At 49.7% G+C, this 17,960-nt stretch overlaps 1 protein-coding gene across 1 annotated transcript in view; it reads left to right on the top strand.

Moving 5' to 3' along the window:
• The first annotated feature begins 5,657 nt into the window (after window positions 1–5,657).
• The window catches only part of ABLIM3 (actin binding LIM protein family member 3), a 110,492-nt gene continuing 98,189 nt past the window's right edge, over window positions 5,658–17,960 (top strand). Inside the window, exons 1-2 of the mRNA XM_047073697.1 lie at window positions 5,658–5,748; window positions 6,105–6,204. Of these exons, the coding sequence (XP_046929653.1) occupies window positions 6,192–6,204 (13 nt within the window). The 5' untranslated portion in view covers window positions 5,658–5,748; window positions 6,105–6,191. The remainder of the gene's footprint in view (window positions 5,749–6,104; window positions 6,205–17,960) is intronic.

Here is a 17,960-nt window from a genome sequence, read left to right as displayed (position 1 = left end):
GCTGGCAGGGCCACTGTCAGGAAGGAGGCCCGGGCTGTGGTCGGATGTGAGTAGAAGGCCTCAGCAGAACCCTGCGGTGGAACCGTCTGGCCAGAGCTCCCCCGCAGCCAGCACTGCAGCCCCCAATACTCTGATCTCAAAGCCAATTCCTTTGTTCCCGCCCCCCCCCCGGAAGCTTCCCAAAGACCTGGGGGACACCTTTGATATTTTTTAAACATTTTTGCACAAAACAATGTAAGGAACCAGGGGAAAAGCATGGCTCCATCACCAAACTGTTTGGGCCAGAAAAATAGGCCCGTGTCCTGCCAATTCCATTGCAGTTTGGGAGCTCCCCCCAGGGAGGAAAGGGGCGCGCACAGGGAGCCAGGTCCGGGAGCACCACGCAAAGCACCATTTCCTGGTGGGAAGTCTACTCTTTGCTCAGGGCCTAAGGCCCAGCACAAATTAGTGGTGCCCCTGGGGGATCAAAGGTCTCTGCACCAGCCTGGAACATGGTCAGATCTTCTGCCAAACTCCAACCATAGGTCACTCGGATACTTAGAGCCAAGAACGCTAGAGTAAAAGGTACCTCAGGACTCATCTGGTCCAATCCTCCACTTATAAAACTCAGGCCCAGAGAGCCACCTCCAAATCAGCCAGGTTCTTCCGAGGTAAACAACAGCAAAGTGTATGAGCATCTAATGATGCCTGACACAGTGCTAAGTCGTGATGCCTGTCATCGCTGCAGACGCTAACAGTGAAGTAGATAGTGTTATGACCCCTGCTTCACCCACAAAGAACCTACCTAGCCTAAAGAGGTTAAGTCACTTGCCCAAGGTCACACAGCAAGGAAGAGTAGTCAGGACTCCAGTCCAGACCACTTTATCCCACGGCCCCAGGCCTCCTCAGAGCTCACTGCATCAGGACTGTAAGCAGGATCTCTGACCTCCCAGCCTCGTAGGGCATTTCCATCCCAGGTTCACTAATGCCGAACGTGGTCTTGACCATCTGCACTGGGCTCAGCTCTTCCACAAAGAAGCCTCTAGACTCCCCACCTGCATCCGGTCCTGCCTCCGCCTGGACCTGTGACGTTCTTTTTTTAGTGCTGCACCCGCTCCTTCCCCACAACCCTCCGCCAAACCAGGATGGCTATTCCTGCTTCTTCAGCTCAGCTCGAATGTCACCCGTTGAGAGAGACACCCGTCTTTAATGTCTACTCCCAGCCCCTCTTCACGTACTTTACAGACTGCAATTATAAGTCTGCGTGTTTGTGTGTGTATTGTCTCCTCCCCTATGTTTCTGGCAGGCACAGTTCCTGGCGCGGATAGACAATTAGAAGTTGTAAAGTGAAGGAACAACCGAATGAATGAACCAGAAAACGAAAGAATACCTTAGTTCTTCTTCGAATAAGTGCCTGCACAAAAGCTTACCCTTGTCCAAGTGATTTTGTTAAGACTACATAATCCAGGGGGCGCCTGGGTGGCTCAGTCGGTTAAGCGTCCGACTTCAGCTCAGGTCACGACCTCACGGTCCGTGAGTTCGAGCCCCGCGTCCGGCTCTGGGCTGATGGCTCAGAGCCTGGAGCCTGCTTCCGATTCTGTGTCTCCCTCTCTCTCTGCCCCTCCCCCGTTCATGCTCTGTTCCTCTCTGTCTCAAAAATAAATAAAAGCGTTAAAAAAAATTAAATATAAAAAAGACTACATAATCCAAAAAGTTACTTTGATCCAAGAGCCTGATAATTATGAGTGTGTATTCCCATGTCTTTTTCTACGTCATATAGAGATAGGTATATGTGGTACCTATATGGGATCCCATTTATGGAAAAATGATTTAACTATGTTATATGATATGTATATTCTACATGTTCTACAGATTACATAACACATAGGTCCACCAATATACATCACCCTAAAAAAAAAGTACAGAGTATATTTTTCTGCAATTTGCTTATTTAACCACATACCCTGAACGTTCTCCCCCGCTACCACATATAATCTGCCTCTTCTCGCTAACAACTACATATTATTTTCGAAAAATAAAAATTAAAGTACTCACTCTTGGTGGGATACTCAAATAGTCTAAGAATGGCAAGTAGAAATCACTGGATCATAAGCACCTCTTCCCACCATTGCCACATCTCCCAGGCCAGAAGGATGTGGTGTCCAGAGAAGGGTGAGTGAGGGGGTATTCGTGAATGGACAGGAGCACACAGCAGTGCGGTGAGAGGCACAGGCTCCCGTGCAGGAGAGAGATGTGGGGTGCAGCCGGATGAGAGCGAAAGAAGGGCAACTAGGAAGAAAAGTTGGGGAGCCTAGGGCTGGGTTCGTCAGGGAGAGCCTTGAGAGGGTCAGAATATGGGGAAGAAAGCTAGAAACCACCCCAGTCGGGGACCGGAAGTCGAAAGACAGAGGGGCTCTTGGAGCAGAAGAGAAGCATAATGGGGGAAGTTCTTCCATCCCACGAAGAAGGTGGACAATCTGTCTCCCGGTGGTTTTCCCACCTGGCTTTCCAACACCCAGGAGCATTTGCCTGTTTCCGAGTGAGACGTGTTTATCTCCATTCTGGAGTCTCAAAGTTCAAAACAAACTTCCAAACAAAGGGACCCTCCGCTCTGCAGTTTTCGGCTTCATTCTCTTGCAAGGACAGAGCCAAGATTCTGCTTTCCTGATGACTTTCACAGCCAATTCCACCGGGAATCCCACCCCCAGCTTCCTTCTGCGTCTTTCCTGGCTGCCTCCGATTGTTGTGGACATCCTCACGGGTATAGTTTTTTTTTTTTTTTTTTTTTTTAGCTTCTTTTAACTCTTTTCTTCCTATCTTTATAATGATGCAGGAAAAATAAGATTGTTTTCCCAACAGCAATTTGGGGCTGGTAGAGTGGACCAAAGTTCTCTCCAAAGAGCTGGATTCATCAGCACATATTATTAAAAAGAACCCTAGACAAGAAGAACCAATCAGTCAAGCTCCCTGTAGTTGGAAAATTCTGAGACATGTTTTCATGGCCATCACTCTATGGAAAAGCCCAACAGGTTTGCATAAGTAGAAAATGACAAGAATGTCTCTGAGGGCAGGTATAAGTGAGGGATATACTAAAACTCAGCACACGTCGTGTTCATTTGCTAAGCATTACACTGAGTATTTTAATACAGACAATAATCCATGAGGTGGAAACCATATTAATGTCCATTCTACAGATGAAGAATTTGAGGCTCATAGAGTATCTCACCCAAAGTCACACAGATACTAAATGACGGAGGTAGGACTGAAAATCAGCCAGTCTGGAAATGGCTCCCAGACTCTTAACCAAGCCACCATTGGGTTTGCCTAATTCATGCTTTGCTAACTTAATTATTGTCTACCACCCCTCTTCCAAGTAGGAGTTATGCTCCAGGAGAGCAGGTCCTTGTCTGTCCTGTTGTATCCCCAGCAGCCAGCACGGGGCCTACCACAAAGTAGACACTCAATAAATGCGTACTGAGTGAATGAATTAATGAATGAATGCTATGGTTTTATTTGACGATATCCTGTTATCTGACAATTTCTGAACATTGAGGCTTTGGGTGATAACTAAATATGTTTATTGAACAGTCCTATTAATTTTACCTATTTAACTTACCTGACCCTGCTCCCGGGGCGGGGGTTGGGGGGGGAGGGCGGGGAGGGACAAAACTTTTCCAAGCATTAGAACCTAGCAAGTTACATGAAACTTAGGAATTGAATAAGAAATTCTAATCTGAAAATTTAAAGAGAAAGTACATGCAAATTTAAAGAGATCTTTTGGAATCGTGTATTTAGTAATCACTTTCTATGTTTTCAAAGCTGTTCCAGGCCCCTGGCTTTTTCAGTAACAAAGGTGGTCTATGAACCACCTGGGATACTCATTTCAAATGCAGAGCAAGAAAACCAGGAAACTGGGAATCTGCATTTTGCGACCATCTCAGTTGGTCTGACATAAACAGAACTTTGACGCCTGCTGTGAGGAAGTTAAGGTTATTCTCTGCCCGTTGGAAAAAAACCCTAACAAGCTACCAAAATGTGTTTCAAAAACCGCTGACCCTTTGATTTATCTGATGATTCCTTAAGGACTGTGGCATCTTGGGATCGTGAGCCATATCAATTTTTTTAGTCCTGTATAAGGCAGGAATGTTGTATTTATCTGCAAGATACTCTTTCCCCAGTTTTGAGCGGGTGGTCACCTACCGTTGCCCTGACATCCCGGACTCCTGTGCACTGATTCACTCTCACACGGAACCAAGCCAGGAGCGAGGGGAACTGGTCCAATTCCGCCGTGAGATGCTGCGTGTCCGAGGGCAGGTGGCTCAGCCTCGGTGACCGACTGTTTGCACGTCCATAAGCCTGGGGTGTGAGTGTTCCCCACGTTTTGATTCTACACATGCTCAAACCAGAGTCCTTCTATAGACAGGGATCAGGGAGTCTCCCAATCTTGTTTTTCTGTACTCAAAAGTCATGCTTCTGTGACCATGAATTAAGTTCAGAAGGTGACAGAAGTAGTCAGGGGACTGTGAGGAACCCCACCCCACGGCATTACTCACGACCAAAAAATCAGAATATAGGTTTCTGTAATCCACACCCGCAAGAACTAATTACAAAGATAATAATAATAATACTTTGGGCAAGAGTCAGTTGGCCATACAAAAACTGGGGGAACCAGTGAGGTTGAGCCGGGAGGCCACATACCTGCCTTTGCCACAGATGGGGAACGACCTCAGGGTGGCGATTCCCAGACCTTCTGCTCTGAGGGCTGCACAATAGTAGATCCAGAAAAGACCTGGGGCATTCTGTCAACAAATGTTTACTGAGACCTCCTATGTGCCAGGCAACGTTCTGGGGATGGGGGGCCCTGTGGTGAACCCACCTGACGAGAGCCATACTCTCAACGAGTTAAGATTCTAGTGGGGAAGGGAGATGATAAACAATTGTCCCAAATGAATCTCATAAAGGGGGAGGGAGGGACACATGTGAGGAGGCTGGTGGAACCCGTCATGTCCACCCACTCGGTCCAACCGCCACCTTACACACGTGAGGAAAATGAGGCAGAAACAGCAGTGACCTGCTCAAGACCAGAGTCCACGGAGCTGGTTAGGAGTGGAGTTAGGAGACGCCTGGGTGGTTCAGTCGGTCAAGCGACGGACTTCAGCTCAGGTCATGATGAGCTCACCGTTCGTGGGTTCGAGCCCCACGGCTGGCTCTGTGCTGACCAGCTCAGCGGCTGGAGCCTGCTTCGGATTCTATGTCTCCCTCTCTCTCTGCCCCTCCCCTGATCGCGCTCTGTCTCTTAAAACTGAATAAACATTTTTAAAAAATTTAAGAAGCAGAGTTGGAAGTGAAAACTGTCTTCCTGCAAAACCCATCCTTTCTTCACAGCCCCTCCCAGTGACTGCTTTATTTCCCTAACACTGTCTCCGCATAGACCCCGGCACTGAGGGAGGGGAAAGAAGCGCTCAAGCACCCCTCGGCTGGCCCCAGGGTACAAGGGTCCCCTGCATCCCCCCCCCCCATCACACCCCAAGACCCAGCGAGAAGCCCCGCGGGGCGGGGCCTGGCCACGCGCCGGCGCGTCCAGCAGGTGGCGGCAGCGAGCGGCCGCGCCCCCCGCGCTGCCACCCCGCGAGCCCGCATCATGGATGTCGAGCTCTCCTATTTCGCTTTGCTCGCCTTGGAATTCGAGACTCCAGACGAGGACCAGGATTCATGAGCCGGTCGCAGGGGCCCAGGCAGGGGCCTCTGGCTCCCGACGCTGGCCGAGAGGTGGGTCCCGGGGCGGTGGCTGCTCCCGAGGCCGGGCGGGGACGCGCTGCCCCCGCCCTGCCTCCCCGTGGTCCACACCCCCTTTGGGCTCCGGAGCCGCGGGGACGGAGTAGTCGGGGGTGCGCGCGGGCCGGCGCTGGCAGCCCCGCTCAGCCCGGCACTGGGGTCCGAGGGGCCGCAGGACGCGGCGCGCGTGCCCTCCCGCCGCCGCCTCCTCCCTGCTCTCACCTGCGCCCGTTAGCCCACTCGCCTTCAAGGCCAGTGGCTGCAGCCCAGTCCGCGAGGGTCGGACCGCAGAGGGAGAGAGAGCACCTGAGGATACAGAGCGGGCACTGGACTGCCTTTTCACCCCCCAGGTGATGAGTGAGGTCGGAAGATCGCAAGATTTAAAAAGCAACCGGGTCCTCCGTATTGAATGAAAGACCCAGTGCAAAGGCATCACCATGAACACGAGCAGTAAGTGGGTCCTCCTCTCCTTTGCCATGGGAACAGGGTGGGGGCGGGAGGTGCAGGAGCCTGCGCTGGGGCTGCCTGGAAGGAGGAAGGAAGCCTGCCATCGTGGTGGACACATGGCCCCCAGACTCCTTCGTGGTCCTTCCTGTGCTCCCCCGGGGAAGAGGGATCTGGATCTGGCTTTTCATGGTCATTTTGCTAATGTTTTACTGGCAGCAACACTTGCCTCTGCGGGGAAGGCTGCCTCTCTCCTTCTAGCAATGCCTGGGAAGGCCTAGGAAGCACTAACGAACGTGGCCATTGTCTGACTGTGGGGCTTCTGAGGAGACCTCCCTGCACACAGCTGGAAAGCCACGGAGGACCTGGCTTGTCCTGAAGCTGGGAGGAGCAGGGAGGCTGGCGCTGGGGCTGGGGCTGGGTGGATGTGGGCAGGCAGTGGGCTGGGAGCGAGCAGTTTGATAAACAAATCATCAGGAAGCCACCTCTGGGTCTGGAGATTGTGAAATACCCTGCTTCTGAGTCTGCAGCCCCACGGGCCGGGGGCTGATGGCTCCACACACCTACAAGCCGTGTGGCCATCCTGAGAAGAGAGGAAAGGGACGAGCCCTTCGGCCGAGGTCTCTAACATGCTAGAGGCAAGGACTGCTTTGCAGAGACAGGACCAGACATTTTGCTGCTGGGCTGGGCCTCGGCTGCTGAGACACGCAGGCAGAAATGCAAGGAGGCCCAGTCGGTTTCTCTGAGTGTAGTCCCTTTGACCGTGGGCACCCAGATGACCACCACCCTGGAGAGGAGGTCGGGGTTCAAATCCTCTCCCTCCTGCCTCCTCATCAGCTTAGCTTGTCCTTCCAGTGGTAGGTGGGATTGTTGAATCAGAAGACCCCTAGCAGCATTCAGTTCCCTGGTCTCTGACTTTCCCGTCCGTCTCCTCTCTGGATCCCAGATTGCTCAGTGAAACGAGAACGGTTGAATCCAAATCTGTAAGTTTCCTCTGAAGACGCTAGAGCTGAACAGCAAGGCTAGAAAAATCAGTACCTTCGGAGGCTGTGTCCAGACCAAACGCACGATTTCCCCACCCTCCCTCCATTTCAGGGCTGGTGGCGTGGAGGGGAGGAAAACAAAGCAACAGCCAGTGAGATGGAAATGAAATATATTTATTTACTATCTATTTGTATGACTCATCTCTCTGCTGTCTTTCTTTGTGTATTACATAGCTCTGCTAAGCAAGCGAGTGTGGCTGAACTCCCTCTGCCTCTTCCAGCCAAAGAATTTTGCCTCTTGATTTTCACAGTCTGGACTGGTGCTTTTTGGCTTTACCCCGGGCTCAGGAAAAGAGCAAAATTCTGTAGACCTGCTCACCTGAGTGGGCCACACGTTTGCATCTGCGTCCTTTCAGCCAAGATGTGAACGGCCTGTCACTTGTCACTATCTCTAGGGGGGGAAACGGATTTATGGGAGTCCTTTCTCACTAAATGATAGAAGAGAAAGATGGCTCATCTATTTTTCAAGAAACTGAGAAATAAGTTCACAAGCAGCTGGCCCTGCCCTTGTCTCTTGTCCCAGTAGCAACACCGAATGTTCCTAAAAGAAGGAAACAGGTTTTACTTTAAAAAACAAACAAACAAACAAACAAAAAACGAAATAACAACCAATAGAGTTGAATACTGCAGAAGACGAAAACTAACAAAAATGCTATTCCAGCCTCTCTAAGTAGGGAGAGTGCGTTCATCTTCCAGGCATAGTGGAAAATAAACAGAGTACAGTGACGTGGGGAGCCGTGGGGATCCCTAAGGTCCCTCCCCATAAGAAGAAGTGTTTCTCTAAGGGCTACCTGGGGGAACACTGTGGCCACTCATCTCAGGGCTCGGGGGCTGGGGTCCATCATCATCGAGGCTCCTTGCAAGCCTGAGAGGCCGCAAATGGAGAGAACAGAAGTCAGACCTCACAGAAGTGAAGGAGTGACAGGGTCACCAGGTTATAGGGACGGGGCGTTGGCGGAAGGTCGTTGAGGTGGCCCGATCTAAGCAAAAATGCTCTCCCCTTTGGGATGTGAAATTCTTACGTAATCCTCGTGCCTGAAATTGAACCTAAGAGAAAGTCTTACTCGGTTTTTCTTTCACTTCCACGTACTGGGTCCTCACTCTCCACCAGTCGGTGTGCTAAGCCTCTCACCTGCATGGTCTCCCCAGCTCTCACCCCCAGCCCGTGAGATGGGTGTGTTTACTCCGGTTTTACCGGTGACGCCTCGTGGCTGATGTTCACTAACTCTTCAAGCCGTGCAGTTAGTTGTTGGATTATGAAAGGTATTTGGATGCATTGCATTTTGACAGGGTGCATCCTGCCTGCTCAGTGGTTCGGATGTCACGGCTGAAGTGGGGCAAAGCATGAGATTATTATGAAGTTGTTATCTGGGCAGGAGGAGTGTGGGGCGGAGGTCTTGGGAGAGCATGTAAGAGCTGACAGAGCTCGGGCTCTGGGATCCGCTGGTCCCGGGGTTCTGGTCCTCCTCTTCCACTCCTCAGCCGCGCGGTCTTCAGCATGGTTGTCGCCGCAAACTGGGGATGATGGGACCCACCTTGCGTGGAATGGAGATAAATATTAACACGGCGTGTAAAATGCAGAGGGTGGTGCCGGGGCCGTAGCTGGCCTCATGTCAGTGACGGCGCTGTCCTTGTCACCACGGTGGTCATTGTGGCCGTTGTCACTGTGGGCTCTGTGTCATTAGCAGGCGGGTCACTCAGCCTCTCAGATGTCACACCGTTGTCATAAATCGAGGATACCAGAAGTGTGGTTTTGTGGATTGAGCACGATCACGAGACAACGCTTTGTAAACACACGTGAAATTGTTTGTATTCGTGAGACACCCGTGGCTCAGATGGCAACACCAGGGGAGCGCTCCATCAGCGACTTCTCAGGGCGCTTCTAGTCTCATCACAACGCTTTCCTCCAAAAGCTAGCTGAGCGTTAGTACCCCACAGAGCAGGAATTTGAGACAAAGGGGTAATTTTGGAGGTGATGGAGTGAGGTGGTGGTACAGACGTGGGCGGAATGCCAACGGAACGTCCCGCTGATGCATGCTGTCCGTGCGCCTTCGCTCTGTTCCGTCAGAGCCTTGTCCGTCATCCCACACTCGTCCACGTGACCACTGGCCACTTTTCTGAACCCACAGAGCAAGGAAGGCGCTGACCCCAGCCCCATCACTTTCACACGGAGCCATGGAGGCACCCCCATCTAATCTGCATGTTGTTAGGCAACAGGAAATCTTTGGTTATTCCCTGTCAGTGTTGCCCATTCCCATGTCGGCCCCAGGAGCTCCCAAGCCCCTTGGTCCAAAGCCAGGGGAAACTGAGTTTACCGCAGGTGCCAGAGGCCCTGAGCTCCAGAGTCGATTCTGGGTGCCACAAAATGCCGTTCTCCTCACGTGGGTCAGAACCCCCAGAGCTCCTGAAAACTATGGCTTGTCGTCGGCATAAAACTCAGCACCGGCCCATCCTCCAGGTTGGGGGGCGTCATGCACACCATGTACGGTCGGGCCGAGAACCACCCTCCTTCGCCTCATCGGCTTTTCCTGTGCTCTGACCCTTGCCTTGGTCTCCATCATGGATTGGAGCCACTGTTTTGGAGTAGACTGTTTTGCTAAAGAGACCGTTGAGGGGTTATATCACCCCCACAAACGTACCAGGAGGTAAGCAGACACCATCCTGGGGCTGTAAGAACCTGAGCTTTGGGGTATGGGTCCCTGAGTTCAGGTGCAAGATCTGTGGTGCACTGTGTCTGTGATCTTGAACTGGAGAGCTCACATCTCTGAGCCTAAATTTTATCACGTATGGAACGTGAACGATCACGCCAAAGTGCAGGGTTGTGGTGAGGATTAAGTGAAATCACGTGAGAAACTCACTGGCATCGGGTCCCAGGGGATGGAGTTGAATCTGAAGTTGAATTGGCCATTGAGCGGAGCCAGGTTCTAGAATGACAGTATCATAAGAACCCAACCCTCTGGTTGGAAATGAGCATGCTGTGCCGCTGTTGTAGCTAGCATTAGGTTCTGTTCATAGGAAAGCCATAGCTTCCTGAAGGAAGGCTTCGGAAAGATTATTAACCCAGTGTTGTATATGGCATGGGTTGAAAATTCAAGACAGGAAGTTGGGATCCTAGCTGAGAGACAACTACCCTGGTTCAGAAAAGGTCTGAGGGCCAGGAGTTTGGGGGTTGCAAGGGAAAAGGTCTTTTAGAAAATGAAATCTACATGGCCTAGCACCTGTTGGATTATAGGGTAAAAACGAAGGGGAGGAAACTATCAGTTAGGGTCCTGGCAGGGAACAGACGGGCAGGTTGAAGGGAGCGAAATAGAAGGAGCCTTTGCAAGTGTGTGAGAAGCGTGCAGAGAAGCGAACAGGAAGCCAGGACAGCCAAGTTCTAGAAGGCTGGTAACTGCCTGACCTCTCTCTCCTCCCTGCCTCCATCTCCTACTACGCTCCCCCTTGGCCCAATCCAACCAGGGGCCAGAGGGCAAGGAAGGCGGTTGATGGGCCCATAATATTCAGCCTCGCAGGGCACAGTGCTGACGAGAGAAGGCAGCAGAGTGGGTGTGGAGAGGCCTGGGAGCTCAAAATTGAAGACATCCAGCGAAAGACGCAAGCTCTGCCAGGTCAAGAGCTCCAGGAATTCTTTAGGAACAGTCTCCATTACAAACGCAAACTTGGCGGGACACCCTCTAGAGAGATCTTAAATTCGCCAAATTTAGATAAAGTAGAAATGGCTCTATACCTTATAAAGATGGAGATTTTTTTTTTTTTTCTTTAAACCATGCTTCCCAAGTGAAGGAAGCAGTTGGTCAACAAATGATTACTTGAGGCTGGGCGGGGGTGTTGGGGGAATAACGTAAGGAACCGTTTAAAAACCATCCAAAATGAGTATAACACACCTCTGAAAATCGCAATGTGATTTCAAGAGTATTTGGGTTGCATAAAGGAAGTGATATCAGTTCTGAGCTCCAGTTTTCCTATCTGGCAAAGGCTTTATCTTGCTGAGATATCATCTGCTGTGGTGAACGGTCCACAGCTGGCTGAGCTCCAACGGTAGCCAGATTCCATTGTAAAAGAACAGAAAACAACCAGGAGTGTGGAAGCACCTCTGACTTTTTGAATATTTCACCAGTTAAGTTGTTCTCCTTTAGTTCTTAAGGGCCCAGACTGGAAATTGCCCCCTACTTGCTGTGTGTTCTTGAGCAAGTCACTTACCTTCTCTGTACCTCACTCACTTCCTCATCGGACCACACGAGACCTAAAAATAGTGCCTCTCTCATAGAGTTATTATAAAGAACATGTAAGTTAATAGTTGTGAATTGCTTGAAACACTGCAAGTGTTTATAAAATGAGTAAAACCAGTGGATATTCGTTTGCTAGACTTGCCACAACAAAGTACCACAGACCGGGTGGCTTAAACAACAGGAGTCTATTGTCTTACAGTTCTAGAGGCTAGAAATCCAAAATCAGGGCGTCGGCAAGATTGAGTCCCTCTGAGGGCCGTGGAAACAATCTGTTCCAGCCTCTGTCCTTGGGGGTGAATGGCCATCTTCTACCTGTGTCCCTTCACATCATCTTTCCTCTGTGTGTCTCCAAATTTCCCCTTTTGATAAGGACACAAGTCATATTGGACGGGGGCCCATTCTAATGACCTCATTTTTAACTTGGGTCCCTTTGTAAAGATCATATCTCCAGATAAGGTCACATTCTGGGAAGAGAGGGTTAGGACTCTACAACATAGGAATTCAATCCGTAACACAGTATTTGTTACAAAAATGACCCCCTCCAGGAGAAGACTTTTCTGTGGGTTGGTTCCCCCTGAATATCAGCTACTCCCTACCCCCTCCCCCCCGCCGCCCCGCACTAGTGGAAGATGCTGACCTCTGACCAGCAGGGATAGAGCCTCTCCCTGGGCACTTGAAGGGTAGGAGGTCCCCAGAAGGGAGGACTGTGGAGGCCTAGTATTCCACACTCAGTCTGTCTGAAGAAAACACACTCCCCACTCCATCCTCTCTCTGGGTCATTATGCAAAAGTGTAGCATCTCAGTGGTGTAACAGAATTTATAGTCACAGTATTGGTTTTCAATCTGCCTAGTTCCTGGGAATGTCCAACATGGGGAATAAGAATTGGATTGCTCGTTTGTTCACTCAACAGATATTTACTGACCACCAACCCTGCACCAGGCATGATGCGGGGGGACACAGTAGTAAATATAACAGCCATGGCTCCTGCCTTCGTGGGTCATGCAGGCCCTGAAAAATGGGCCATCTGGTGGCCAGCGTGATGGGACATGTTTTATTTGCCCTTCCTCAGGTTTTCAATGAACTTGAATTCTTTGCCAACGTTGGGAAACTGGGAAATGGAGATGTCAAATCTGGGATTCCTAGCTCCTCTTGAAAAAGGCAGAGAGGGGAAGGTCTCCATCCCTGCCCCTATTTTCCTACATGACACTAGTCAGTAGGATCGCCTGCTTTTAGTGGGGCAGGTACGGGTCTCTAGGGCAGAGCCCAGTTGCCACTGCTTCGTCTCAAACTGCACCAGGACAGCCTTGTACTTTTATGCTCCCTCGCCCCTGTGCACGTTTTAATTTTTAAACCCCAGTCTAGTAGATGATCAATACAACATTAAACACAGAGAAGTGTCTCTTCACACAGAGATGCCAAGACGGCAACATATCCACTAATTTTTCCCGGAGAAAGCTTGATCTAGAGTTAGCAACTGATTAACACCGCCATGCTGTTAAAGTCCCCTTGGAATGAGCAAACTCCTGTCGCACAAATAAGGATTTCCTCAGCTGACCCATTCCCAGAAGGGTGATATCATATCCTGTCCGATACAGTTGGGCAAACATGTCCTGCCCCCATCTCCTAGAGGTCACTTTTGTTTCCAGGGGAACCTAATAGTAGGGGGTAGGGCACAGACCGAAGGAAGGCAATTCTGGATAACCCATCCCAGCTCTGGGTCCTTTTTCCAAACCAAAGGAAGGTACCGTGAAAGACTGAACTATTCCAGAGATTGTTCTGACATATGGGACCAGCCTGGTCCTTTTGAGGAGATCTGGTCAACAGCATGAGTTCTGTGTCAGTAAGGTCAGTTTATGTACCCACCCAGCTAAGGAGTGATTGCCAGAAGGTGATCGCTGAACTTGACCTCATGTAGCATTCATCCCATATGGCTATTCAAGACTTCTCCTCTGTCATTACAAGGTTCTCCTGCTTGAGAAACAAAGGTGAGTAAGTGGATAATGCCAACATAATTTCTTCAGTGGAGGGCAGATTTTTCTTCATTCTTCTAGAAGGAATAAGGTAGCAAATAATTCATAGAAAGCAAAGCACAATGTCTAACACATCGTAGGTGCTCCAAAGATATTTGATGAATTCATTTATTTTTTTTTTTTAATTTTTTTTTTCAACATTTATTTATTTTTGGGACAGAGAGAGACAGAGCATGAACGGGGGAGGGGCAGAGAGAGAGGGAGACACAGAACCGGAAACAGGCTCCAGGCTCCGAGCCATCAGCCCAGAGCCCGACGCGGGGCTCGAACTCACGGACCGCAAGATCGTGACCTGGCTGAAGTCGGACGCTCAACCGACTGCGCCACCCAGGCGCCCCGATGAATTCATTTATTAATGAAAGGCCTGCTCTTTTTTCTTGATGATAAAGAGCTCTCTACTAAGTTCTGGGTTCATCTTTTGGACCGTCTGCTAAGTTGCCCACTTGGACGTTCCCAGGCACTTCAAACTCAGCCTAAAATTTGATAAATTTATTCTCTTTAAAAGAAAAAGTGGAGAAAAACTACTTCAACTCTAGAAAATAGTTGATCGCTAGAAGAGTCACCTAAGTGAGTCATTAAAAAGTAGTCCTCGTTGGGGCACCTGGGTGACTCAGTGGGTTGAATGTCCTACTTTGGCTCAAATGATGATCCCACAGCACACGAGTTCGAGCTCTGCATCCGTCTCTGCTCTGACAGCCCGGAGCCTCCTTCGGGTTCTGCATTTCCCTCTCCTCACGCTCCCATGTTCAGTCTGTGTCCACGTCTGGTCACTCCTACCTCCCAAGCCTGGCTGGACCTCTTCCATTCCTCAGCTACCATCACTTCCCTCTGTTTACGACACGAAGTATGGCAGCCACTGGAGTAAAAGGTTGGAGGAGGGGAGGAGGGGATCTCAAGTTCAGTAGGAGGCAGTGGGGCAATGTGGGCTGCCGGATGACACGATTCCAGGCTGCATGGACAGGAGGAGATCGTAGCATCGCTCTGCAGAACCCCGATGAGGCTGTGTCTGAAGCACGGCATTCAGGCAGACAGTGATCAACCAGAGCGTGCCCAGGAAAGGGTGGCCAGAAGGGTAGAGAGAGAGCATTGAAGGGGCAGTGGGGAGGTGTCAGAGTCAGCCCCACACATCTGCTTTGTGTCCCTCGGAGAGGATGAATGACCCCTCGATGATTTCACACAGTGCTACGGGGATGTGCCCTGCAACCCAGAAGTCCCTAGCCTCTTTACTAAGTTTATCACCAGCCAGACGAGGGGTCCAGACAGGCTATGCTTTGCTGTCCCATCGCTCCCAGTGCCGTGGTTACGGCCGTGTGCTCCTGCAACAGCCCCCACACCCTCTCTTGGCAGAATTCCACTCTCTGCTGCCTGTATCCTTTCCAAACCTTCTTCCTCGCATCTGCTTAATTTTGTGCAGAGCGCAGGTCTTTCTCCATGAGCTGTTATCTCTTGCCCTCACCAGCACCAGCAGGGGCAATGGAGCGACTGCTTTGCAATAGTCTGTCTAATGACACAGTTGATCTATTTTAAGCACCTGAAGCACACCCCACTGCTGCCAATCTTCCCTCAGCAAGCTGCTCTCAGCATGCTGGAGCAGAGGCAGCCTGAGGTCTGTTCCTGCTTTTTGAGATCTGGGGAAACAGCCCAGGGATCCGGACCCTGCCCGTCCAAAGACGATCTAAGGCAACCGTAAAATTAGATATTTTTACGGTCAGCATGAGTTATTCTGGAAGCAGAAATGCCTGTGATGCTAGGATTATATGGGGCAGGAACCTCAAGTGAACAAAAATCCATCTTTCGAGGGACAGACACAGAGCCTGTGCCCTTCGCATGTAGAGAGGAGAGACCTGGGAGGCAGCATTTCAGGAACAAAGAGAAGCCCAACCCCCATCAGAGATCTCTTAGGCCCCCACCACGTTTTTCTCCTCCTCCTAATCAAGAGACATTCTTTTCCAACTAGAGGCTGAGTGCAAATGTTTTACGTATACGAGTTATTTAATCCTTGCAACAATCCTACGTGGGTCTTCTCTGTATCGTAAACCTAAGACACTCCCTGTGTTATGTTGGCTCTCACCATCCTTCACAGAACTCACCGCAGTCGGTAACAGTTTCATCCATTCGCATGTGTACTTTGTTTCTGTCTCTTACTCTCTTTGGACTGTAAACCACATGATGACAGGCCTGTCTGTTTTGTTCACTTGCCGGGTGCTCCAGACTCATCACAGTGCTTGACCCAGAGTGACAATAGCTAACGTGAGCATTTACTGTGGACCAGGCACTGTGCTAACTAAACTCTTCACAGACAGAAACTCACTTTACAACTTTGATTGAAAGTTGTAGGAAATAGGTAGTAATAGTGCCCTCATTTTCCGGAGGAGGGAATTAGAGCCCAAGGACCGAGTCATTGGCCCCAAATCTCACATTTAATAAGCAATGATGAAAAAATGCTCAACATCACTAATCATTAGGGAAATGCAAAGCAAAACCACAATGAGAGGACGCCTGGGTGGCTCAGTTGGTTAGGCATCCGACTTCGGCTCAGGTCATGATCTCAGGGTCTGTGGGTTCGAGCCCCGCATCGGGTTCTGTGCTGACAGCTCAGAGCCTGGAGCCTACTTCGGGTTCTGTGTCTCCCTCTCTCTCTGCCCCTCCCCAATGCGCACGCACGCTCTCTCTCTCAAAAATAAACATTTAAAAATTTTTTTTAAAACACACAATGAGAGAACATCTCACACCTGTCAGAATGGCTTGTATCAAAAAGACAAGGAATAACAAGTGTTGGTGAGGATGTGGAGGAACAAGAACCCTTGTGGACCAGTGGTGGGAAAGTGGATTGGTGCAGCCACTATGGAAAACAGGGTGGAGGTTTCTCAGAAATTAAAAATAGAACTACCATTTGATCCAGCAATTCCCTTCTGGGTATTTACCCAACGAAAATGAAAACACTAATTTGAAAAGATACATGCACCCCTGTGTTTATGGCAGCGTTATTTACAATGGCCACGATATGGAAGCAGCCTTAAGTGTCCACTGTTAGATGAGTGGATAAAAAAGGTGTGAGATATATATATGCACAATGGAATATTACTCAACCTTAAAAAAGAATGTGATCTTGTCATTTGCAACAGCATAGATGGACCTAGAAGGTATCATGCTAAGTGAAATAAGTAAGACAGAGAAAGACAAATACTATATGATTTCACTCATAGGTGGAATCTTAAAAAAAAAAAAAAAACAGAAACAAGCATTAAAAAAGCAGAAACAGTCCCATAAATACAAAGAATATACAGGTGGTTGACAGAGGGAACGGGAAGCGGGTAGGGGCAAAATGAGTGAAGGGGAGTGGGAGACACAGGCTTCCAGTTACGGAATGAGTAAGTCACAGGAATGAAAGGCACAGCAGGGGGAATATAGTCAGTGATATTGTGATAGCATTAGCTACACTTGGGGTGAGCATAGCATAATCTATAGAGAAGTTGAATCACTATGTTGTACACCTGAAACTAATATGACATTGTGTGTTGACTCTAATAAGAAAATAATCATAAGTGATGAAACCTTGAGCGAATATGCAAATGGATGAATTGAACAAGGAATATTTAATTCTCCCCTTTTTCATGAAAGGGAAATGAGGTTCAACGTGAAGACACCTGGCCACCCTCACGTGAGCTAGGAGGTATAGGGCAGGCGTCTAGAACCATGTCCATCTGACCCTGATCTCCTTTCCCTCCTTCCTGCTTCCTCCTTTTCACCATCTTTCCCCATTTTACACTAACGAGCATCACAGGGGGAAGGTGTGGGTTGGGGTCGCTGATCCTACAGTCAGTCTCCTGTTAGATGCCCAGCCCTGCTGTCCCATTCACTGGGGCAATGACACAAATCCCTGCTCTGGGTAGAGCAGCATGCCAGGCCTCGTGGTGTGGGAGATGCACAGGACAGAGAGCATGACCTTGGATCGCCTCCCTTCACAGTCACCGAAGGGTGGACACAAGTATGTGACTGAAATACTAGAGAAGCCATCATGGGTGTTGAGAGAGAAGGAAAGAGTGAAGGAGAAGACAGGCCAGATTCCTTTGGAAGACTTGGGACATCCTTTGTCGAGAAGACCTTGGGAAGTGAATACACTTTTGTTGGGTAGAGTATAAGGGAAAGTTGGGGCATTCCAGATGGGCTTCCGCAATCCTTCTCCAGCATGAATTCCACAGTCCGTGTTGCACAATGTCTGTGTCCTGGGCCCTTGGCTGGGGTGGGGACGAAATAAATAGATGCAGAGTGTTCCAGGAAATGTCAGGAAAGTCCAGTTGGTCTGTACTCTGTAGAGTATGACTAGGTGGCCAGAGAGGAAATAAGCCTGGGCAGTTGGTGAGGATCAGATTTTTGCGAGTTTTAAATGCCAGTCTAGAGGGTGTTTGTTACAGTCTATGGCCAATGAGGAGCTGTGGGAGGTTCTGAGCCAAGCAGT

This window comes from Lynx rufus, unplaced genomic scaffold, assembly GCF_022079265.1.
Source record: "Lynx rufus isolate CCGP_SWC_20201006 ecotype Redwood Valley unplaced genomic scaffold, mLynRuf1.p SCAF_1, whole genome shotgun sequence".
NCBI classification, from domain to species: Eukaryota; Metazoa; Chordata; class Mammalia; order Carnivora; family Felidae; genus Lynx; species Lynx rufus.
Note: the sequence above shows the minus strand (reverse complement) of the source record. Positions and strands in the feature narration are given on the sequence as shown.